Here is a 23,762-nt window from a genome sequence, read left to right as displayed (position 1 = left end):
ATGGAGTCATGGACATCATAGCTGTCACAGAGATCAGCGAGGACCGTGATGCAGCCAAGTGCGGGGGGAGGTGGGTGCATCCCCTGCAAAGCACCTCTGAGCAGGCAGCTCAGAAGTGCAGCTCGCTCGGGGAGGGCGGGTAACCCACGTGGGAGTCTTTCTTAGGGGAAGGGGGAGCCCGCGGGCGGACAGGGAGTGTGCGGTGGCCTGTGTGTCCCCTGCCCTGGTGAGGACCCACCTGGCCCCGCGGCCCTGCTGCTGTCGGCTCAGTGAGGACACACTCGCTGGCTCCGTGCTGTGGGTCTGTGCCTAAGGGGGAAAGAAAGGAGGCAGCTACAGCCACTCAGAAGTAAGTGCCTTAACACGGGTGTGAAAACAAAAACAGGCCATGCAGTGAAACCCAGGTCAGTCACAGAGGTGAGAGGGGACGTGGAGGAGGGTTAAATGGAGGATTTTTTGTTACGCACGTTTCACTGCAATAAAAATAAATCAAAAAAGAAAAAGTCAACAGGGAGTAATCTTTCTTACACCAAGGAAACAAGATTACTCTTGTTTCAGGGGTAGTTGTGTGTGTGCACGTGTGTGTGCATGTGTCAGGTGTTGCTGCAGGGATTTCAAACAACAGTCTCCACCTTCATCAAACTTCCAGGGCTGGTGGGCATCTCCAAAGGATCTACGCACATGTGCATGTGAGTACCTGTGTGTGCACATGCACAGTGAGCACCAGGTATCTCCAGATGTGAGGTACATGTCACGGCTGCAGAAACCTAATCAGTGCTGCACTTTGCAAACCATTCCCAGGAGGGGCCTGTTTAGAAAGAAACCAAGAAATTTAAGGCGTGTGAAGTTCACACATTATCATCTAGGCTGAGGTGAGAGCAGACCCTGGAAAAACGACTCTGTGCATGTGCAGGCGTACATGTGTTACTGTGTGTGCCTGTATGCACACACGTGCATGTTACCACATGTACACCCATGCGCATGTTTTCCCACACATGCACATGTGTTCATGTGTGCGCACCCACGTGTGCACATATGTACGTGTGTGTGGTGGCGGTGACCCATGTGGCACTCAGTGTGTGGATGTGGGTGGTGACCGGGGCGTGTTTCCCGGGGCCGTGTGGACCAGGTCACCCTGCACAAGAATGGTGCGCTGCAGCTGGATGTGCTGACTCTGGCTTCCTGCAGGGGTGCTGAGGGCTGTGCCGCTCGGAGCTGGTGTCTTTCTCAGCCTCGTGGTCGAGGTTTCCCGCAGCCATTGATAGGCAGGATGTGGAATCCACACTGTGGGCGTCCTGCCCTTCGTTGAAGCCTAAGAAAGTCCGTGGTGTGGGCTGCCCCGAGACAGGTGTGGCTCATGGAGCAGTGGGTGGGGAAGTGTGGGTGCCCCATGGGCCGGGCAGGTGTGGCCCATGGGAGGTCCACCCCGTGGGTGACTTGGCCTTGTGAACAAAGTCAGAGATGGCACTCAGGAACCTGGGGGCAGGGGCCTGTGGTGGGTGCACCGAAGCCCGGCAGCCACAAGTGACCCTGCTGGTTCATGGGGCGTGCCAGGGTGCCAGGCTGCGGTGGTCACCTGGGGTTCATCAGACCCGGAGCCAGGGAACCTCACGATGGAAAGGGCTCCAGGTCCAGTGGGGGTTGAGGGGGGACAGGGAAGAGCCACAGACGGCTCCTGGTTCAAAAAAGCACCTGGTTGCTCAGCTGCCCACCTTCCCTCCGTGGACGTCAGATCATCGGCGTCCCCGTTCTGAACTGCCCTCCAGGAGTTAGAGGCCATTGGGAAGGACCAGGTTCCTTTTTCTCACGACTGGTTTCCTGTGACAACAGCTTTGCTCCACCCCCACCAGTGGCTCCATGGACCCCGTGTAGTATCCCGTGCTTCTCGTGTTTTAGTGTCTTGGTCAGAGGCCCTGGAAGTTCTGTCGTGATGTATATAATCCTTTCTGGGAGTATAAAACGTGGGGACTTGGGCAGGTGTGCTCTGAAACCCTCACAGATGTGCAGTGTTGGGTTACGCTGGCCTCCTTTTCAACTCAGGAATTTGACTCAGAGTCTCTGGTGTGTGTTTTCATAAATCTGTGTTCTTTTAAAACAGGAGACATGAGGGGCCCCAGCCCCCGACATTTCTCTCTTTGAAAATGTAAAAGTGACTTTGACATTGTGAGCATCCGTCACAATGAGCGAAGGCCATGAGGTTTCCATAGGTTTAATTCCAGGTTAAGTGGAGAGTCCCAGGGCAGCATCAGCCACCTTCCGAGGAGCAGGGTGTGATCCTCAGGACAGGTGGGCACTCCCGAAGCGGCTTACCTGTTAGCATCCCGGAGCCAACCGGAGCCTGAGTGCTCATCCCTCTTGTGTCTTATCTCCTCATCCCTCTGCTCATCACTACCTGCTGCTCATGTTTTACGTGGACAGAATCCTTTAAAATTGCTGAGGGTGGTTTGCTAACTACCTCTGCATTGAAACTGCACATTTGTTACTGTGCTCATCCTGACCTGTGTCAAAGTGCGTTCTCTGAAGGATGCCTTCCTGCTGCCATGAAGATCCTTCGGCATACATTTTTAAAAAACCAATTTGATGGGATTCCTGAGTCTTAACTCCAAAAAAATATACTTAGAAAACGTTTAAAGAACCTTTTTTTTTTTTGTAAATAGATACATATGTTCTACTGCAAATGTTTAAGTCTCTAAATGCTCTTACACCAGGACCATCAAAGGGCACCTGGGAGCTCAGTGGTTTAGTGCCTGCCTTCAGCCCAGGGTATGATCCCAGGGTCCTGGGATGGAGTCCCACGTCGGGCTCCCTGCATGGAGCCTGCTTCTCCTTCTGTCTGTGTCTCTGCCTCTCTCTCTCTGTGTCTCTCATGAATAAATAAATAAAATCTTTAAAAAATAATAAAAAAATACCATGAATATTGGGTCTTGCTGTAAGTAGGCACCTGACATTTTAATCCACCCATTCCAGAGGTGACAGGGTTTTATCTAAGGAGATAAAATATGCCCAGTGGTGTGTCCATGATGAAGAACTCGTGTTCTGTAGTTGGGAAAGTTTTAAGCTGTCCAGAAGCATATGCACACCTTCCAGGCATTGACCTCACAACACCCGAAGTCATCAGACCCCAAATGTCAAATGGGGTTTTTCTCATGTCGTCTTGAATCCCTTCGGGGTGTGGTGGGGTCCAGCACGATGGTGTGAAGGGGATGGAGCCCTGCTTCCACCTGGTGCTGATGCCCACCTGCAGCCTGGTTGAGGAGGAGGTGGGCCTCCTTGTGGCAAGGCATCCAGGTGCACCAGGCTATGTGTCTTGCACGAACACTGCAGGTGGAAACTGCAGGCACAGAGAGTTCAGGGTCCCTGACCTGGGCACGCTCTTGCTCTTGGGCATCCCTTCTGGGAGGAGAGGGGAGGAGTAGCTTCACTTAGCCTTCCTGCTCAGGCACCTGAAGGAAAACTTCGGGTATCATGGTTTTGGACTTTAAGGGAGTCACAGGGGCCCTTTCTGGATCTGTCTATAGTCAACCTGTAGCCCAGAAACTCCTGAGGCAGCCACGGGATCCCCTGGGCAGAAGAAGCTGTTTTGGGGCCCAGCCTCTGTGTGACCACGGGCTGCACATCAACCTCTCTGGGTTTTCTTGCCTTAAGTCCACGGGATCCCTAACCATGACTACATTTAGGGAATTGTCTGAATGTCACAGTGGGGGCAGAGGGGGCCCTGTGCTGTTATAGAGCAGGTGTTTCTTGGTTCCTGAGGTAACTAGTTAGCCTCTGTTAACTAGTAGCTGTGTCATTATAGGCAACTAGATTTTATATTTCCTGACAGTCTGCTGAGTTACTTAATCTTCTGAAAAAAAAAAAAAAAAGAAGCCCCACCCCAAATACCATCCTTTTGCCCTTAAATCTGGTCAGCTCTTGACAGTGCTTTGGGGAGTGGCCACATTGTGTCCCTGAGGACCAGTGCGCCCTCTGTGCGGGGGCCACAAGACCTCTGGATGTGCTGCTCTGTGTCTCCTTCTGTTCTGACAAGAAATGGTAACTTCACGTTTTACATTTTGATCCTCCAGGGGGAAAGCCACACCGCTTCTGCTTTTCTGAAGAGGTAGCACCGACTGTGCTCTCCAATGGAGACCAGAGCCATGCACCTGGAAGTAACGCGCCGGAAACAGACACTGGTGAGCCCAGAGCTGGGAATGCATCGTCATTGTCCACCCTTGAAAACAGGAGCAGGGATGCTTCCAAGAGATCCGAGCAGCCCAGGTTTTCTGTGGACTTGAAGACGCCAGGGTTTCACCTGAAGCAGGAGGTCTCCGTTTCGAGGGATGCCGCAAACTTCCCTTTGCATTTGGGTCAGACTTTTCCAGAAGGAGCCGATCTGCAGCTCTTGTCTGAGAGCCCAGCCAACCACCTGAAGGAGAAGCTGTCCGACCTGCTCATGAAGGGACATGCAGGCGGTGGAAGAAAGGGGCCGGCCCCAGACTTGATCCCGCTGGACCTCAGTGAGAGGTCGAGTCGGGATGACCCCAGCCGTAAGGAACTGGCCTCGTCGCTGCAAGCCGCGCTGGCTGTTCACCCGTGTCCTTACTGCAGTCACAAGACCTACTACCCCGAGGTCCTGTGGATGCACAAGCGTGTCTGGCACAGGGTCAGCTGCAACTCCATGGCCCCCCAGTGGATTCAGCCCAATGGTTACAAAAGCATCAGAAACAACTTGGTCTTCCTAGCCCGGAGTGGACGCACGGGCCCCCCACCTGCTCTGGGGGGCAAGGAGTGCCAGCCTCTGCCCATCGCTCGGTTCACGCGCACCCAGGTGCCGGGAGGGGCGCCAGGGCCCAAAAGCAGTTCCTCGCCGCTGGGTGTGACCACAAAAGCCGCTAGCATGCCTAAGAGCAAGGAGAGCCACCCCGGGGGCCCCTGCGCACTTTGGGTGGCCAGCCCTGAGGGGCACCGGCAGGCCAAGCCTGGCCATGGCCCCGAGCAGCATGGAGCCCCCACGCAGCCGCCCCTGCCCAAGCCCAGGCAGGAGGCCAGCCCTAGACCCGGGCCCATGGGGGGCAGCGGCTTCAGCCGGAGTGCCACCCCCACACCTTCTGTTATTGCTCGGGCGGGCAGCCAGCCCCTGGCTGGTGGGAGGCCGGGGGACAAATACATCATCCCTCCCGCGGGGGCCAGCCTCGGCCCCCCAAATAAGCACAGCGCCCCGGACCCCCTGAAAGCCAAATTCAGCCCTCAGCCTCAGGGTCAGCCACACGTGAAAGGTGATGGGGGCCCCTCTCTACCTCCCCGCGAGCCCCCCTCCAAGGCCGGCCAGGAGCTGCGGCCACCGGCCAGTGGTGGGGCGGGCCCCAGGGGGAATGCAGCCTTGCCTGGCCTGCCCGCCCTGCACGCCAGCAAGCAGGAGCCCACGTCTGACGGCCACGAGAAGCGCCTGGACATCCTCAATATCTTTAAGACGTACATTCCAAAGGACTTTGCTTCTCTGTACCAGAGCTGGGGTGCCAATGGTCCTGCACTAGAGCACAGAGGTAAGACGAGTGGGCCCCCTCCCTGCTTGCCTGCGGGAGCGCTGTCACCATGATCCTCATCCAGTCCTCAGGCCTCATAGACGAGCCCCTCCTTAGGAGGTTGGGATGCTGCCTGTTGGTGGGTATCTAAAACAGGACAGAGAGGAAGGAGCACGTGCACCCCTCTCCTGCCCCTGCTGCTCTGCCTGCTAGGGTGCAGATGCCTGGTGCCGTGACCATTAACCTGACGGCCCCTGTAGGGCTTCCCTCCTGGTGATGTTCACTTGGAAATGCTGCAGGTTGACAGCAGCAGGCAGCCTTGTCGCCCTTTGTCGTTTTATTTTTATTTTTATTTTTAAAGTGAGCTCTGTGCACAACATGGGGCTTAAACTCATGACCCTGAGATCAAGAGTCATGTGCTCCACCGACTGAGCCAGTCCACTTCACTGGCATCAGGGAGCAAAGCCCTCCAGTACAAATGTACCATACAAAGTTTAGGGGACAACTGAGCTAAAATTCCAGAAAAGATACACATTTAGTGGCCTTTTTCCTTTCCTGCCGGTGTCTAAGTACTGACCTCTCACTTAACAGAGCACTAGGAAATCTAAGGATTTGCTATTAAAAACTGAAAAGCAGGTCCGCAGAAACCCCTATGAGCTCATCAGGCACCGCCATTAAAATAGGTCACCATCAAAAATGGCCTGAGAGCCTCAAATTCCAGGAAGCTGGAAGGACTTTTGGGGAATGTGGCTCAGGGTTTGGTGGAAGCTGGGTGACCAGTGAGGTATCCCAAATCTGTGTGGGATGCACGGGTGGCCTGGGTGCCTGGCACAGAAAGGCAGGTCTCTCACAAAGTTCCAGGTTTTCTCAGGGGACTTTGGAACCTGCCCGGATCCCCACGTGCATCCTGGCTCCGTTAGCCATGACGCTGGCTCAAGAGGAAAACCAAGGTGTTTATCAACTAGGAGAACACTCGGAGGTTCCTCAGCCTTAGAGGTTTGCCCGCAGGGCCTTTGTTCGAGGCTGGTGTCTGTTCCTGGTTGCTCAGAGCCAGCACTTCCTGTGAGCTTTCTGGAACAAAGCTAACGGCCTGGAGGCCCAGGGATCATTGAGACATGGTGTTTGCTGAGGAGCTTGTAGGCACAGTGAGCACCCTTGTGTCTAAGAGTGTGGTCCCTTCAGGCAGAGGGGCTTCGTGCGCGGGCGTAGCCAGGCACGCGCCCCTTAGCAGGTGGCACGGCAGGGCTGCCATGTGGCTTAGCGTTTCCACATTTTCAGATTTCAGTTAAATTAAGTGAGCTTTTCATAGTCTGGGGGTGTTTTCCAATCATGCAGATTATTTGCTATGAAATGAGATAATGTATCGATTGAACTTCAGACCTGATGGCAACCTCATCCCTTTAGGCTTGGGTTTTCTTGGATCTGAAAGCTGAGACGATGTAGGCACCCGCAGGTGGGCAAGTTTCAAGAATACCTGTGTTTCTGGCAACTGGACCCTCTTCCTGGTCCTTCCTGGTGACCGCGGCCCCCAGCACCCTGAGCTCCGGGCTCGCGCCGCAGTGTTGATGACTTCCATTTAGTGCCCAGACTTGTGACATGTCATGCAGATGTGCACCTGCCAGTTGACGCCCAGTGAGTGCATTCCTGCTTCTGTAAAGGCCCTTTGTGCTGCCTGTGGGTCTGTGTTGCTCCCTCCTCAAAAAAAAAAAAAAAAAAAAAAAGGGATCCCTGGGTGGCGCAGCGGTTTGGTGCCTGCCTTTGGCCCAGGGCGTGATCCTGGAGACCCGGGATCGAATCCCACATCGGGCTCCCGGTGCATGGAGCCTGCTTCTCCCTCTGCCTGTGTCTCTGCCTCTCTCTCTCTCTCTGTGTGACTATTATAAATAAATAAAAATTAAAAAAAACATTTAAAATAAAAAAAAAAAGAAAAAGGAAGTGAATTTAAAGGTAAGGTTTGGAGAGTTTCAGATGACAGATTTGAAGTACATGGTAGCCTGAAATGTCTTTCTCATTCCTTAAACATTTTTAAATAAATGGTTCACAGGGTTTTATGGGTTTGTTTGTTTTAAGAGAGGTTACATATTCATCTTTTGAATGTGAAAGATGCGAAGTTGTTCATAATGCAGGTGTGCTCCTCTAGGGAGAGGTGCGCCTGCTCCTCTTCCAGCAGGCGCACCGAAATACAGCAAGGTGTGAGTCAGCAGTTGAGGGTGTTTACGTTCATGCTGCCTTGGGTTTCTAAAGGGGAGTGTTCTGAAGTTTTTGGCTGTAATATACTAATCAGTGTGTTTTTAGAACTGTGGCTTCCCGGGTTTAGGGAAGAACGGAGATCGGTTCGTCTGGACTGGTGTCTGAGTGGGGGGCCGTGTAGCTTGATGGGATGCCCCGGGGAGGGAGTGGTGCTCCCCTGTGCAGCCCTTCCTTCTGAGGCTCCCCCAGGGCTACAGTGTCGACTTTGGGGCCAGGCCTGGGCGCTCCTGTAGGAAGTCCTACTGACTCTCCATCACCCTAGTGGGTCTGCCCCCTTCTCAGGTGTCCCACCTGTAGCGGCTCCTCTAGGGCCTTGGCCGGCGCCTTTCTCCTGTTTGAATGTTTATGTGTGGCTCTCAAAGTGCTGTAGGGGAAGGAAATCTGAGGGGTGGACAGAGAATGTTTCCTGTTGGGGAGGCTCTGTTCCCCTTACTGCAGCCTGGGAAGTGTGGACGGCTTCCCCAAATCACACTATTGACGCGTTACTGAATATGCCAGGGACTCAGATTTTTAAGATTTTTGCCTCCCACTTGGCAGCTGTGGGCCTGTTCCATGTGGACTGGGCCTGTTCCATTGGTTTGTGCGTCGCAAATCTAGAAAGTTCAGTGCATCTCTATTCAAAGCCATCTCGTTGGCCTGTCTGACCCTACAAGTCTGTCCATACGACTCATTCTGTGGTCTGAGGCATTTGCCGCATGCTCGATCTGCAGAAGAGGTCCCAGCTCCTTGTGGAGGCCTCCGGGTGAGCACACGTCCAGTGTCACTGTGTAGTGGGAGAGGCAGACACACACGGGAGAAAATCTTCCAAGTAGAGCCATCGTCCGTGTATCCGCGAAGAGTTTGTGAGTGGCTGTGCAACTCTGATTTCTCAGTGCCTGCCTCTTGTTGGCATGGCAAGCACTGCCGTCGGGAGGTGCCTCTGAGACATCGGGGCAGTCAGGGACGATGCGTCTCGGAGGCCTTACCCCACCTGTCCGTGGACGGGGTGATGTTTGTGCAGAGGGCCTGGCAGGAGAGGCAGGGTGATCCAAGGAATGACCATCGTTGCGTCCTGGGAGGAATCAGGCTACAGCCATCGAAGTCAGAGACGCGCTGCTTTCCTGTGACCGTTCCGCAGCATGGCCTTCAGGTCAGGTTCGCAAACATCGATCAGTGTAGGAGAAGTTTTTTGTTGGGATAGTAATAAAATGATACACAATCTGCGTTTCATACTTTGTGTTCAGCCAATGTGGGATGATAATATGGATTTTAGAACAAAAACTTGAGGATAATAGAGCGAGGTTATTCTTTTTATTTTTTTTTTAAACAGATTTTATTTATTCATGAGTGACACAGAGACAGGCACAGACACAGGCAGAGGGAGAAGCAGGCTCCATGCAGGGAGCCTGATGTGGGACTCAATCCTGGGACTCCAGGATCACACCCTGGGCTGAAGGCAGATGCTCAACTGCTGAGCCACTCAGGCATCCCTAGAGGGAGATGATTCTAGACAGAATAAGACCTCAGGACCCTGTTACTGGGGCTCAAAGTCTTCTACCAAGGACATGTTGCTGTGAGGATGGTGGAGGTCTGTGCGTCCTTCGTTTGGCTCTGGGCAGAGTCCCAACACAGCGTGTCCAGGCTCCTCCTCCTCCTTGCAGATGGGCACGTGTGTGGCAGCCTAAGCAGGTTGAGCTAATCCTCCTTTCTCACACACCCCAAGTTTCTGGGTCACAGTGTTAGAGCTGTTGCTCACCAGACAGTCTTCGATTCAGATGAAGTTTATAACCTTTTTGATGAGCTCAGAATTGTGGAGTAGCTTGAGCGCAGTATTATTGACCACTAAGGGCAAAGGGGTGACGATAAGGCAAAGTGCACTGTAGGGCCGTGTGTAGGCGCGCACACACCGACGCATCCTTGATGCAGGGAAGTGTGGTCAGCCAAGCAGAAGAGCTGCAGCCTGGGTAGGAGATAGGCTGCTGAAGAGTCATGTCCAAGAAAGTACTGTGATGACTTAGCGTGTGAAGACAAAGATGGAGAAGAATCCACGGGTCTGGAGGGATTGGCTGGTGAACGTTCTCGTAGGATGATGCACCTCAGTCATGCTGCTAAGGGGTAGGGTTGGGCAGCAGAATCGCCTTAGAAGTTGAGCTCTTTGCGGATCAAACGCCGAGCGAGGAGAGGGCTAGTCCTAGAAGACGTTCGAGTGCCGTTGGTGAAGCTTCCACGTCAGGAAGGTGTGCTCAGGACCGGGTGTGTGCGGATGTCTGGATGCAGGCCTGTGGTCCCCGTGGTGCTTGGGGTCAAACACGGCGGCCATCCCGGGCACCAAGGATACTGGCCAGTGATGCTTCCCTGTGTGAGGGCCGGCGAGGCCTGTGTACCGTGGTCCCTGTGCTGTTGCATTGGTGACTGTGTTGAGTGCGGGTTCAAGTGTTCTGGTCCCCTAATGAGGCAGTGGGAGGTGGAGGACACTGTGGGCAAACTCTGCAGGGTCTCCAAGGCCCGTGTCCACGCCTCGCCCGGTGAGAAACCCCACACGGGTGGCCTGACAGCGCCTGCATGTTTGCGTTCTGATGTCTGCGGCCTAACAGCAATTTCGTATGATGCTGTCAACGCGCTCTGAGTTGGGGTGAGAATTTGGTTTCAGCTGATTTGACAGAGATCATTTGTCATCCTTTCCATTTGCCTTCCACATTTTTGACACTCAGGTGTTAGGGACAGACGCGCTTGGTGCAGTGAGCTTCGTTTGTTTCCATAGCTGTTGCTCAAGGCAGAACTTTTCCCGGTTGGGGTTTTTGTGTTCCCGTCGAGTGAGAAGGGGGCTGGCGGGAAGCCCCGGGGAGCTCCCCCGTAGGCGAGCCTTTCTTCAGAGTGTCGCCGTGAGGCAGGCGAGGCGCACACCTGGAGGGCCACGTGCACCCCGTTCTCGCAGAAGGGGCTTACACCCGGCCCGATTCCCGGGGCTCCTGTCTGTGCCCCAGAGGGCGCAGGCACCCAGGTAAGGGGCCAGGTGGGCGGTCGGTGCGGGGGGCCGGCGCGGTGGAGACAGGTGAGCAGGAGGCCGCCTCCCCGTGCCCGCACATGGCTGTCCCTGCGGCGCCACCCTGACGGCCGGCGGTGCATGGTGGGAGGGCGTCCTGGTGCCCTGAGGCCCCGCACCCCACGGAGGCCCCGCACTCCATGGGCCGCGGTGCCTCATGCTGCGCCGGCCACGCCTCAGGCCCTCAGGCGCCCCCGTCACCCTGTTAGACAGACTAATGGTGTTTTCCTCTCCCCCTCCCCTGCCGCCGCCCCTCCTGCACCACCCATGGCCACCACCGCCCAGGGATGCTCCGGACGCAGGCCCGCCAAGGAGACTTCGTGTGCGTGGAGTGTGGGAAGCGCTTCCACCAGCCCAGCCACCTCAGGGCGCACACGCAGGCGCACACAGGTACCTGCCGGCCGCTGGGCCTGGGCCTCCGCGGACCCCGGGAGGGCACTGGGGCGGAGCCGCCGCTGCCATGGTGCTGTCCCCGGCCACTGGCCCGAGGCGGGCGGCCATCTCCCCGACCCCGCGCCCGCTTGTCCCATCCGGCCCCCCAGTCAGTCTTCCCTTGGCATCTCGGTGCCCTGTGCTTTAATTGGACATTAGCCTGTTTGCAAATGTCCCACTTTAATCAGAGAGTCGAGTCCTGGGTGGTGACTATGCTGATGACACCTGCTGCCCCCAGCAGCACGGGAGTCGCCGTGGCCCTGTCATCCCAACATGCGGCTCAGGGTCCCTGCCTGCTGGCGTGGGCAGTCACGGCACCGGGTCCCTGGGCCCCTTGTGCTGGTCTGGGGTGGTGGCACAAGCCCTTGGCCTGTCCGCATGAGCTGGCCCGTCACTGCCCAGGCAAGAGACGCACCCTGGGACCCCCACCCCGGGAGGAGGGGGCTGGAGGGCTTGGGGTCGGAAGCCCGTGTGACGTGAGCTGACTGAGGCCAAGTGGTAAGTAGTGCAGGAGGAGGGCCCGTGTGCCGGCGCCGATGATCAATGTCGTCACAACGGCGAGGTCTGCATTGGGGCGAGTGCGCCCCGGCTCCCGGTCACTGACACTGAGTGTCCAAGGAAGTGGGTGCTTCCGGCCACAGGCTAGGCGCCCGTATGTGTCTGCTGCCCGTGCTTTCTGTTGATGGCCTCGCCTCCCATGGCGGCGCGTCATCACTGGGACACTCCTGCTAATGCGCCCCTGGTGCCCACGGTGGCGTGTGAGTCTCAGGACCTCCGAGGTGCTGGAGACCACGCCGCCTCCGCAGAGGGCCCCGGGCAAGTAGGTCTTCGATTCATCAGCTGTTGGGGTTTCTCGTGGCAGCTGGGAAGAGGTGGTGTGAGGCCCGCATCACCGGGGCACCGACGGGCTTGTACCACAAGCGTGAAGACCTGTGCGTTGCTTTGGTGCCGAATCTGGCCCTTGGGGACCACCCTGGACCCTCGCCAGACACTGTTGGCCATTGTGGCCACGAGTTACAAGGACACAGCAGGTCCTCACAGCCACCTTGGGTCCTGTGGGGGGTGAGGCTTTGCCACACTAGACGGTCCTACCTTTCTCCCCACGAGGTTTCTGTGCCACTTTATTCCAGAGCACTCTGCCGTCTTCTTCCTTCAGCGTGTCGCTTTTATATTTCTCACGAGAAGTGCCCTGCTAGCGGCCAGGGCGCCGTGGCCACATCCCCTCCTTGATCTGCTTCCCGCCAGCACAGCCACCGTGCACAAGTACCCGTGTGCACACACCCCTGATGTGCGTGTTACCCCCGTACACTTGCAGCTCGGCGTCCGCAAGACGTGCCCGTGCTTGGGCACGTGCTACTGGAAGACTCAGCTTGTGCCCCTCAGGAACTGGGTGCACATATCCTCGTGGCCACCTCACAGGTTGTCCCGGGCTACGAGCCCCCCGCCTTGGTCCCCTCACAGAATGTCACTGCGCCCTCTCCTGCTACCTGCATCCTCTGCGGACCTTCTCACTTTCTAACAGGCCTCCGAGTCCACACACGGTCCCCCTTGTCAGGGCAGAGGTGTTTCTGTGCTGCCAGACAGGCATCCAGGCCCTGTCTCAGGGTCAGAGCAAGCTCGCGCACATCCTGTCCCGACAAACGTGACCATCTGGGGGATGCTAGGCTGTTGAGGATGGCGATGGTGATGGAGGTGCCCCGGGAACCGCTAGAGCGTTCCTGGTCTGGAAGGTTAGCAGTGATGCAACCAGTAAGGCCGGGCCGCTCCCAGGTACAGGTGGACCTTGGAATGGCCGTGTCCGCATCGGGGCCTCTGTTCTTGTTTTATTGCAGTTTTAGAATTCCTGTTTGTTGCTAAAAAGCCTTTTCTTCATATGAACTCAATTCAATGCCCTGTTGTGTGTTACGGTTTTTCAGTCCTGATTGTCCACATTTGAGATGGTGACCTCTGCTAGTACTTTTTGTCCGTTGTTATGATTGCCTTTTTTTTAAATAAAGATTTTATTTATTCATCTATTTATTATTTATTTATTTATTTATTTATTTATTTATTTATTTATTTGAGAGAGAGTGTGCACAAGTGAGGGAAGGGCAGAGGCAGAGGGAGAAGCAGGCTCCCTGCTAGTAGGGATGAGGGATGCGGGAAGCCCGATGCGGGACTCAATCCCAGAACCCCGAGTTCACGACCTGAGCCAAAGGCAGACGCTCAACCGCTGAGCCCCCCAGGCGTCCCACAGTACTGTTACCGATGAATCATTGAATGTTCTGATTCTCCACGAAAATTCCATTTCTTTAGCTTAAACCTTCAGACTTCTCAAAGAGGTGTGTCTGTTGAGACGACAGGAAACCATATCAGTCACAGGTAGAGGTTTACATCTTGGTATTTCCCTCATCCTGTAGTTCTCAATGTTAAAAAAAAAAAAAAACCCACAGCTGCTGTGTTAGGTTTAGGGTACCACAGATCCAGGGAGCCATTCTGTGGTTATTTGTCCAGAGCAGGACTCATGCTACTTACCAGCCATGTTCTTTCTCATGTGTGGCATGCTTTCCTAATATTAAATAATGGAATATGTAAGTCAGATTCCTTTCTTGACAGCTTGAGAGGCTGTGCATTGTGGGCTTTTTTTTTTTTTTAAGATTTTATTTATTTATTCATGAGAGACACAGAGAGAAAGAGAGGCAGAGACACAGGCAGAGGGAGAAGCGGCTCCATGCAGGGAGCCTGACATGGGACTCGATCCTGGGTCTCCAGGATCATGCCCTGGGCTGAAGGCGGCGCTAAACCACTGAGCCACCTGGGCTGCCCCGGGCTTTTTTTTTTTTTTTGTGATCATATAACATCTTGTATTCATGCAGAAATCATTTGATGTTACACTTAAAGTTAATGGACTTTTACAAATATTCATAATTGATGCAAATTCAGTTTTAAAATCATTTACTCACCCATTAACGATATTTATTGAGCACCTACCACGTGCCAGGCTCCGTAATACTAGGGAGACAACCAGAATATTGGGGACACACGGCAAATACTTTTCCTGCTCTGTTGTGTGTTCAGGGCTGGGGGGCGGTTTAGACAAGGAAACAGGGCAAAGCAGCACAGCAGCAATGGTGCAGGTGAGGGTCCTGGACCTGGACTTGGGCATTTGGAAGACCATGTGGGGGCAAGGGTGGTGCTGCCCTTGGGAGCCTGCCCAAGGGTGGAACAGCACATTCCCTTGGAAGAGCCGCACTGAGTTCAGCGGTGCTGGAGGATGGAAGCTTCTTAAGGGCAGTGGAGAACCCTGAGCCGGGGGGTAGCATGATCAGTGTTGTGTCCTTAGAGGGGGTGTCAGGGTTCAGATGGGTTATGGCATCCACACAGGTGGCTGAGCACCACTTTGGTGATGCATGGGGTCGTCTGCATGGGACACGGGGGCCCAAGTTAGGGTGGAACTGGGCATGCAGGTGTTTGGGCACAGGAGCTGAGATGTGGGGGAAGGAAGGGAAAGGGGTGGAGGTGACCCCGATTCTGGCTGCAGGTACCAGCTCGCCTGAGGAGTCTGGCCCCTAGCCTGGAATTTGGAGGAGGCGCAGGAGGAAACCCGGGTCATGGGCGCATGTGAGCCTGGGTTGGGGTGCCTCCTGGGGATCCATCTCAGAATGTCCAACAGGAACGCGAATATGTGGGTTTGAAGTGGAGGAGGACGAGGGGATCCTGGTGGTGGTGGCGATGTGTGTGTCTTCCAGCGTCAAAACTGTCACGAGGAATGAATTCCATGTTCAGAGACCTAGATGATACAAACTGATATAAACTGTTGAGATCTTGGGTTCCTGAGTGGGAAGCTCTAAATCTGAGCATCCACCCCAGGCATGTGACTCCATGCAGTTCCTGCATCCATAAAGTGACTGTGACTGTGACAGTGACAGCGACGGTAGCACTCGGCACCCTTTCTGGACCAGTAACATGGAAGCACCGGCTGAGCACTGGCAGCCGCGGTTACTCCGGGCCCAGCCCCTGCCCTCCGTGACCAGAGGAGCCTTGGTGCAGCGTCTACATGGCGCGTGCTTGTGGGCAAGGGGAATAGGGTTCATGCTGCCGTGCAGGTGCCGGTGGGCGGGATGCTGACTCACGAACGGGGCTCAGAAACCAACATTCAGGGCCGTTGCCCTTCCTCTGGGTCTCTGGGCTTTGCCAGAACCCGGCAGCATGCTTCCGAAGGCTCTTCTTCTGTCTTGCTTTGTTTTACAGACTAGTTGTTCCATGAAGGGCGGGGGTATGGCTTGAGAACAGTGTTCTCACCCAGACATCAGGCCCTAGGGGGCTGCCCTGTGCTCCCCAGGGTAGGCAGGCATCACTGTACACTTGCTGCCGTCTGGCCAGCGGCCCTACTCTGCCATCTTACAGCAGGATGTTCAGTGTTGGCTGATTCTGACGAATCATCATATACTGCGTATCTGCGTGAAAGTCCGTCAGGCACGAGGTCCGGGTCCATGTGTCAGAATTGATCTGATTCCATTAGGTCAGAATGAATGGACACTTTGAGATGTGAATTAATGTTCTTTTGATGTGGTTTCGGGAGCAGTGCCCCTTTACATACCCTGGTCAGCAGGCATTCCTCCGTAGGTGGAGTAGAGACGATCTCCGAGCCCCTAGACGTTGCGGTGTGGATTCAATAATAGGACATCCAGACGGAGGCTCAGGGTCACAGTGCCTGCTCCCCAGGCATTCACTGGCACCTCCTGTACCGTGCTGGGGTGCTGGAGGTGAGGAACCAACCTCCTGAGTGGGGCACGACCTGGCTGTGGGCTAATTGTCCCTAACCTCAGGAATACAGGGCCCAGTGTTTGTGCTTCTAGTAATATACATTGAATTCCGATCATGAGGGTGCTAATATTTGGAGCAAACTTCTAAATGAGAGAAGGGCTTCATACATATTGTCATTTTCAAGGTGCTTTTTCATAGATTTAGCATGACTGAGTAAATGTTTAATTTCTGGTAATCGCCAATATTCATCATTAGGAAGAACGTGTTTTGAAAATAATAGGCTGAAATATTGGTATCATGTCATATGGATGTTGGGGGTGAGGGGAACAAACCTAGGAGGCTTCTTCCGGTGTGTATCGTGAAGAAATTGTCTTTTTCTGTTATGTTGTTAAACATTAGAAATTAAAATATTTAGCACCAAGAAAAATAGCCCTCTCTCCCTGCAAATCCCCCATCCCCCCTGGTTTTTGGATTTAAAAGACCAGACTGACTTTTGCTGGAATAATGAAGTCTGGTGTTTTCAGTTTGTTTGGATTCCTTGCCAAAATTTAAAGGCAAGGCTATTATTAATAGTTTATTTCTTATTATTCTAAATATTATTTAAAAATAGTTAAGCTCAGAGAAATAATCCCATTAATCAAAATAAGAGGAAATGAGAAAATAAATGGGACGCTAATCTATCTCGTGTTTAGCCATGGGTATTATAATGCAGATGATGGAGAAGGCACGTAGCAGTTGTACCTGAATACACGTACGGTCTGGTTTCCCATCACTTTCACATTCTCGGCGTCAGAGATCAAATTCGAAATCCAGCTCGTGTCTAAGCAGCTTTTGTAATCATAAAACCAAGCAAACACTTAAAAACACTTTATCCATTTTTCTCTTAAGTTCAGCAAACTATGAAAAGTTGTGGATGTGATGAGTGATTTGTCTAAAGTGATACGTGTGTCAGATGCGTGAAGACTGAGGGGTTTCGTGTGTATCCTGGGAGGGTCCAGGCTTTTTTCATGTTTATGTCATCGACCCCCAATGCATGAGTACATATGCATCCCCTTAACCTTTTAAAGATGAAAAGGAAAAGAGTAAGCCTCATAAAGTTCCAGAAGTCAGTATCCATCCCTAGAACATTGAAATGCATTAAAGAAAGATATTTGTTTCCTTCCGCATTAGCTGAAAAGCCCACAGTTCACACGGCAGCAAAAAAGAAAGTCAAATTTTCTAAAAACATGTTTCTCATTTTCTGAGTACCCTGTCTCATAGGACTGAGAAAGCAACCTGCATGTGTCAAGATACTATGTGTGCACTTAATTTAAGTATTTCTGTAACTCCTTTCTTCTGTAGCTGTATTTCTTCTTTGCCTGATTTCTTGGATGAATTTCTTTCATTTCCTAAAAGGCCTGTAGGACAGATGTATGGAGTAATAATACACTGTTGGTCCCAGTGAATCAGTAAGTGAAAATGACTTCCTTAAAAAAAGAAAAATGAGATGCTATTTGAACACATCCCTTCAGTTTTAAAGCAAAAAATAGACCTCTCTGTGTCTAGATTTATGGGCTGACTTTAACAACCCAGTTATTAGGGTTTTCCAGATTACACAGTCCTTCGAAAATAAACATTTTTTAAAAAAAACTTTCTGACCTTTGCAATTTAAAACTTCTGTCCTTTATGGAGGTGGGCTCCTCCCCCTGTTACTGCTCTAAGGGCGTGTTTTCATTGGCCTCGTGCAGGAGTGTGTACGGTGGTCCCACGGAAGAGAAGTCCAGGCAGCTTTTGGGGGGGGGGGTGCGCAGTCCCTCTTGTATGGGATGCACACTGCTGGGGATCGCCAGCAAGTCTGTTTGCTACACACAGTTAACTTTGTAGAGACTTCAATGACTAACAGTAGCTCCCATTTCTCTCCTGGCAAACACGAAGGCCACCTCTCTTCCTTGAAGGTATCTAGACGCAGTTCTCAAAGTGCCTGGTTGACGATCTCTCTGTGATGGGATGTCACCGTGCAAAAACACGAAACCTCATTTTCAGCTTTCCTGCAGGAAATTCACCTTCTACTTGAGGACGCTGAGTTCCTGTGCGTATGTCACATACGCCTCTGTCCGTGCCACCACACCCACCCCCTGAACCCCGGAAAAATTTTCGTTGGGTCTCTTACCAGATGTCCTTTGGTGTTGACTGCTGGATGTCAGCAATGTAGGGCTTGTTTTAAGTGGGAGCTTTCGGAAGTTAGTAACCGAAGAGAAGCACTTAATTCATTATGTCACCCAGACGCCCCGCTCCAACCCCGCCCCGCACACATGGCTTCCCAGGGTTCCTGGAGGCATTGCTGGAAACCAGTTAGAACCCAGGGAGTGCTCTGGTTTAGGGATGCATGTTCATTTCCGGCGGTTGGTTTCACTTCATCGAGACTTTAGCCGAAGGTTAATGCGGTTGAGTGAGATTAATCTTGCTCTGTTGTTTTTGTCCTCGGATTGTAAAACCCATTGTTCAAATAGCGATGCTTCCGATGTCGTTGGAGAGCCTTCTCTAAAGGCGGCAGGCTCACGTTTATCGTCCCATTTTTACCTCGCAGTGCACTTGAGAACACTCCTTCTGTGTTTCCGCCGTGGTGATTTTTTATGGAAATTAGCGGGAGCACCGTGGCTTCTCACAGGCCCCCGTGAGAGCTGTACGTCTCTTACCATGTTCGTACAGCCTCTGAATATGGCCCTGTTTGGCACTGTTGTTCACCTGTACATGTGCTGTGGACTACAGAATTCTGCTTTTGGGGGCATCTCCCCGCCCCTCACCTCCCCTGGTTCTGTCTTGCCACCTTTTAACCTCTGGAGCTGGTTCAGATGGTATTATGTGCCATTCCTGGATGCAAAACACAGGTTTGATGATCCTCTCTGAATCCCTGGAAATGATTGTGCAAAGCTGTCTCTGTAGGCCAGGAAGGCACATTTAAAATCATCATGCTTGAGCAAAATGAGCTGCCGCTAAAACCAGGGGTGTTGGCCGACCTGGCGGGGTTGCCGTGTGAAGGTCATGGTCAGCGTTCTGGGGTGTTGATACGGGAATCGATAGGAAAAATGCACTTAGATGCCAAGAGGCAGAAATGAGCTTTTCTGTTGTGTGCTTTCTCTCTTCCAGGGGAGAGACCGTTCTAACGCAGATCCCGTCCCGACAGTGCCTCTCAGGAAGGGAACCTGAAGACACGTTTCCAGCGTACCCCGGTGCCCCTGATAGCCGTCAGCAGCCCCCTTGCGGATGTCCCCACAGCGACCCTGACCACCTTGGTGGTGGAAGATCAGCCGCAGGACTCCCGCCCGGACACCTTGAATCCTGGAGCCGCTGAGCCGGAGTAGAGACCGAAGGGAAATGCTTCTCCTCCTTGTTAAACATTTCAGAATAAACGAAGATGGTGTGTCTACTCTAGAGTCACCCGTAGATATTCTCTATGCATATATGTGCTCATCGACCATGGCCCCGTGCTTTCTTACCATAAACAGTGGTGTCGGCAGGCACAGGCGTCTGTGCTGTTCAAGACAAGTTTGAGACACTGGAGAGAGGTTCGTGTGTGTGCAGAAGACACTGAGGAAGCCCTGAGCAGGAGCCGCCGCCGCCACCCAGGAGGACTGTTGGGTAATGTCCGGACACAGTGGTGGTGGAGCTGAGGTCGGCCAGGTGTTAACACCACGGCCTCTCTGTGTCCTAGGGGGTACGTAGAGTGGTCCGTAAGAGAGCAGAAGGTGGTGGCACAGGGCCGTGACGGGGCCCCACCGTGCGGCAGCCCTCGGGGGTCCGTGTGCATTTCCTGCGGGCACCCCTGCCCGCCCACCCCACCCCCCGCCCCGTCCTTCCCATCATTTGCTCTCAGTGAGCCCGCAGAGGAGACGCAGCTCTGGGAGTGCTTCTGTTCTGCTTTGGAAAAGAGCTAGTTGAACACTAAGAAAAGCAGGCTTCTTTGTTTATTCTCAGGACCTTTTTGTCACAGGGCTACATTCTACAAACTGCTCATCAAGGAAGACTGCCCGTCTTAACAAATTCTCTAGCCACTGAACCCTCCTAGTCCAGACCCGTTTTACTGATCGCGGGAGAATCCCTGAGCAGGTTTGGGAGCCCTGGTGCTCTGGAAACTTCTGCTCCCCCTCCCTCCCTCCCTGCCTACCCGCCCTCCCCACCTCACCCCCATCTGTCCCTCCACCAGCCCAGCAAGTAGGTGTCTTTTCTTCTCGGGCCTGGGGACCCCTGCAGGATGAGTACCTTCATCATCCCCAGAGCGTGGAGGTCCCCAGGCCCCTGGGTGGGGGCGGCTTTATATACCTCTTCCTCAGTCCCGCAAATGCAAGTTTTTGTGGTGGGGGTTAAGGCCCGTAACAAAGGATCTTAAACCGTGCAGTGTACGCCGTTAAAATTGTATTCCACAGATATAAATATTTTCTTTTCCTGTTACCGTGACACTATGTGTGATGGTAATATTTCTGAGAGTTTCAGATTTTTGCACATATGATTTTATGCATTATCAAAAGTTACTGCTGCCTTGAATGAAAATGTTCTGTGAAATTTTTTGCAAAAGCTTTACTAGGTTTTTTTTAATTGTGAAATTTTGTAAAGGCAGGAAATGGATTAAAATGAGCATGCTAAATATATTTTTCAAAAAAGCAATAATTTTACATGTACAGAAATTATCCTAACCTTTAATACTGGTGAGAGCGACAGTTTACTTAATACGGTAATGGATTAGTGCAGTTTTTTGTAGAAAATGGGCTTCTGATACAAAGATTTGTTTAAACACGTGCGTGCACACGCACACACATACACACACACACACACACACAAACCCTGAAGTGTGGTTTTCCTGTTCTAATGATTTGTTGAATTATTATTATATTATTATTGTTGATGTTGTTATTAGTTAATGTTTGATTCTGAATTCTACTTGTTACTGAATTTAAATTACTTGAGGTTCAGGTTACTTTGCAACACTTGCAAACAATGCAATGTAATTGGCTAGCTTCTCTATACATACGTATGTATACACACGTATGTATGTGCACATGTATATGTATGTGTGTATATGTAAACGTTTCTACTTATTTTTTTCCTGATACTTATACACCAGATATGTACCAGAATGATCTGTTGTGTTGGTGTAATTAGGAATATCCGTGCAGATTCTATCGAGCAGCTGTAATTGACTGTTTCTGTAAAGTTATTTTGAGCAAAGTTGCAGAGACACATTCCTCTGTCCACCTTAGAAATCAGAATGCCGCCTTTCTGTTGACTTATGTTTGATCATTTTGATAGTTTCCCCAAAGTGATAATTTCTGCGTTTCATTTTCTTGGCTGAAAGTGAATAGTGACAGTTCAGGAATGCACAGGGGTTAGTGATTCAGTCCTGTCTGTTTCTCTGTGTTCTAGTTATTAAAAGCAATTCTGTACCCAAAGTGACACGGAGGTGTCGTGTACATTCTTACTGTTTCAGAAGCAGCACCCGGGAGCCCCACTGGCAGTTGGAGCTGCCTGGTGGAGACAGGGGTGCGTGCCTGGGGTCCCGCTGGTGGAGTGTGCAGCCGAGTCATTTTACGTAACCGTGTGTGCTGTGCCGAGTGCAGAAATAGGTTTCCACGTAACTAATCAGACGGAGGAGGACCCTCCGAGGATGCCACCCTCCAAGACACGCCGTTCTCGGGCCTGACTGTGGTTTCTTTCTTCCACTGGTCATCAGTATTGTATTGGTTTGTTAATGCGTTTATGTCAGTTTGACCATAGTATTTAATATGATTTGTGTTTTCTTATTTATTTAGCCAATATGTTTTGATTCGCTTTTTTTTTTTTTGAATGGTAATTTCCGCATGATCTCTCCTGTAAGTCACCTTCTGACTGTTACAGACTTTCTACTACCTCTACCGATCTGCTGTTTCCTTGTTTCTTAACAGGATTTTTACAGTGTTGGCGTCTAATGTAACTTAGACAATAAAGGGTTTGGTTGTCTACACTACAGCTTCTCCGTGTATCTCCCCGCCCCGCCTGCGCTCTCGCTGTTCCTGGCGCGGCTCTGTTGGCCTGGCTCTCCTCCTCGCCTCGCCCTCTCCTCCTCCCCGCTCAAGTCTCTTACTTGTTGTCGAAGTCAAGTAACACGTAAATAATGAGCTTATAGGAGTCTTTCAGGTTATTCACTCATATTCCTTAATTTTGAAGAATGAACATTTACATTCTCTGAAAAATCGGCTGGTACGCCTCTTCTCTGGGAGACACTTAGCTGTTTTGCCACTTTCCTGCCTGCTTTTGGAAGGTCTCTTGGCACTCTCAGACGGAGACATTTCATTGTTGGTCAAAACACAAGTAGATTTTCAAGGCAAGCGGATTTTGCCTTCCCAGTTTTGAAAAGTATTCAGTGCTTTTAGAGGTCCCTCCAATACTTACTTGTTTTGGAAACCAAGAAAGACCCTGGTTTCCTGATAAAAACATGCTCCAGGAAATCACTCTAGTTAGTAATTACACACGGCCACCGGGTTAGGTGAAGGGCTGTTCATTTTGCCCACGGTGTCAAGAGCCGTCTTCAGACTCGGTGACTCTGGCACAGGCTACGTACATTTATAGGAGCATCCATGTCAGGGCACAAGCGTCCGTGTCAGGGCACAACACACGCACAGATTTAGTAATCTAGCACTGCTTTCCGATGGATGTAGTGTTGAATGCAGCCAGTAACCGGTGCCGTCTCTCTGATGCCTTCCAGGGCGCTGGCTCAGGGAGCTGCTCAGTCTTCCCACTGGAGAGAGAGGCATGAGAGAGAGCGAGAGAGTGAGCACTCCTGGCTCACAGGATGCATGTCCCCTGGATCGTGGACAGCAACTGCACCTGTCAATCTGTGCCCAAAGGACACTGCGCCTCTTGGACGCTTGTGGCCATATTTCACTTTATCAATAGTCCTGCTTTAAAGCAAAATAAACGATGACTCCCCAAACATCGATGATGTACAAACAAGAGGGACTGTATGTGTTTGACTTTCCCACTTTCCAGACAAAGTAGCATATGCTGTTTTACTGCTTTAACTTTGGTGAGTTCTGAGTGCAGAGCATTTTGTTCACTGAGTAAAAGAAAAATCACAGGCCAGGACTTCGAGAGGTGGTGTAAGTGCACTGCAGAGCCCCAGCACACCTGTGTGAGGGGACCCATGGAGAACGTTCATTCTTCATCAACTTTGCTAATGATACTTTGAGGCAGTAAAATGCAAAAGACCATAGAATTTGTATTTCTTTTTTTTTTAAATACAATTTATAACATTATATTTTGTACTCTTTATATTAGAATTTGTAACTAGATTGATGTATTTAACTCTATTTCTGAAAGAATAAATCAATGTTTCAGTTATGTGATAAAAATATTTAGATAAAACATATTCATTCTATTGGAATTTGAAATCAATAAAAAGATCTTGGAGTTCTTGAGATTTGTAAGAGCTTTTTCCCCTGCTTTCAGGAGGTGGCCTAAATCCTTTGTCTTGATCTGTGGTTTTCTATTTTTCTTGGTAGAACACAAAGCAAAGTGTTAACGCTCTTCATATGAGCAGGAGAGCTTTAGTGTGATTCACAAGATCATTCATCTAAAACTATGTCAAGATGGCCAAAGTAGTTTTTAAGGTTTTTTTGTAGACTCCAGGGCATACACACTGTTTGTTTTTGAAGACAACAATACCTCAGTTTCTCCCCCTGCTTATCTCTTCTTTCCCGCCCCATGTACACACACCATTCTTACCCTTGCTGTGTGAGCCACACAGGATGTACGATATGGACATGCAGGGAACCCCGAGTCAGATGAAATCATTGTATCAA

At 51.6% G+C, this 23,762-nt stretch overlaps 1 protein-coding gene across 6 annotated transcripts in view; it reads left to right on the top strand.

The window, feature by feature from the left end:
• Window positions 1–23,361, top strand: part of LOC129495510 (zinc finger protein 516-like) — a 117,543-nt gene extending 94,182 nt beyond the window's left edge. For 5 of the 6 annotated variants that reach the window (XM_055303091.1, XM_055303090.1, XM_055303089.1 and 2 more), the window contains 3 exons: window positions 4,065–5,522; window positions 11,059–11,163; window positions 19,078–23,361. In XM_055303091.1, coding sequence (XP_055159066.1) covers window positions 4,065–5,522; window positions 11,059–11,163; window positions 19,078–19,094 — 1,580 coding nt within the window. In that variant the 3' untranslated portion in view covers window positions 19,095–23,361. The remainder of the gene's footprint in view (window positions 1–4,064; window positions 5,523–11,058; window positions 11,164–19,077) is intronic. The other variant, XM_055303094.1, reaches the window with a different exon arrangement.
• The last annotated feature ends 401 nt before the right edge of the window (window positions 23,362–23,762 follow it).

The sequence above is a fragment of the Nyctereutes procyonoides genome, unplaced genomic scaffold (assembly GCF_905146905.1).
Source record: "Nyctereutes procyonoides isolate TBG_1078 unplaced genomic scaffold, NYPRO_anot_genome, whole genome shotgun sequence".
Taxonomy (NCBI): Eukaryota; Metazoa; Chordata; class Mammalia; order Carnivora; family Canidae; genus Nyctereutes; species Nyctereutes procyonoides.
This window is presented reverse-complemented; position numbering and strand designations above follow the sequence as displayed.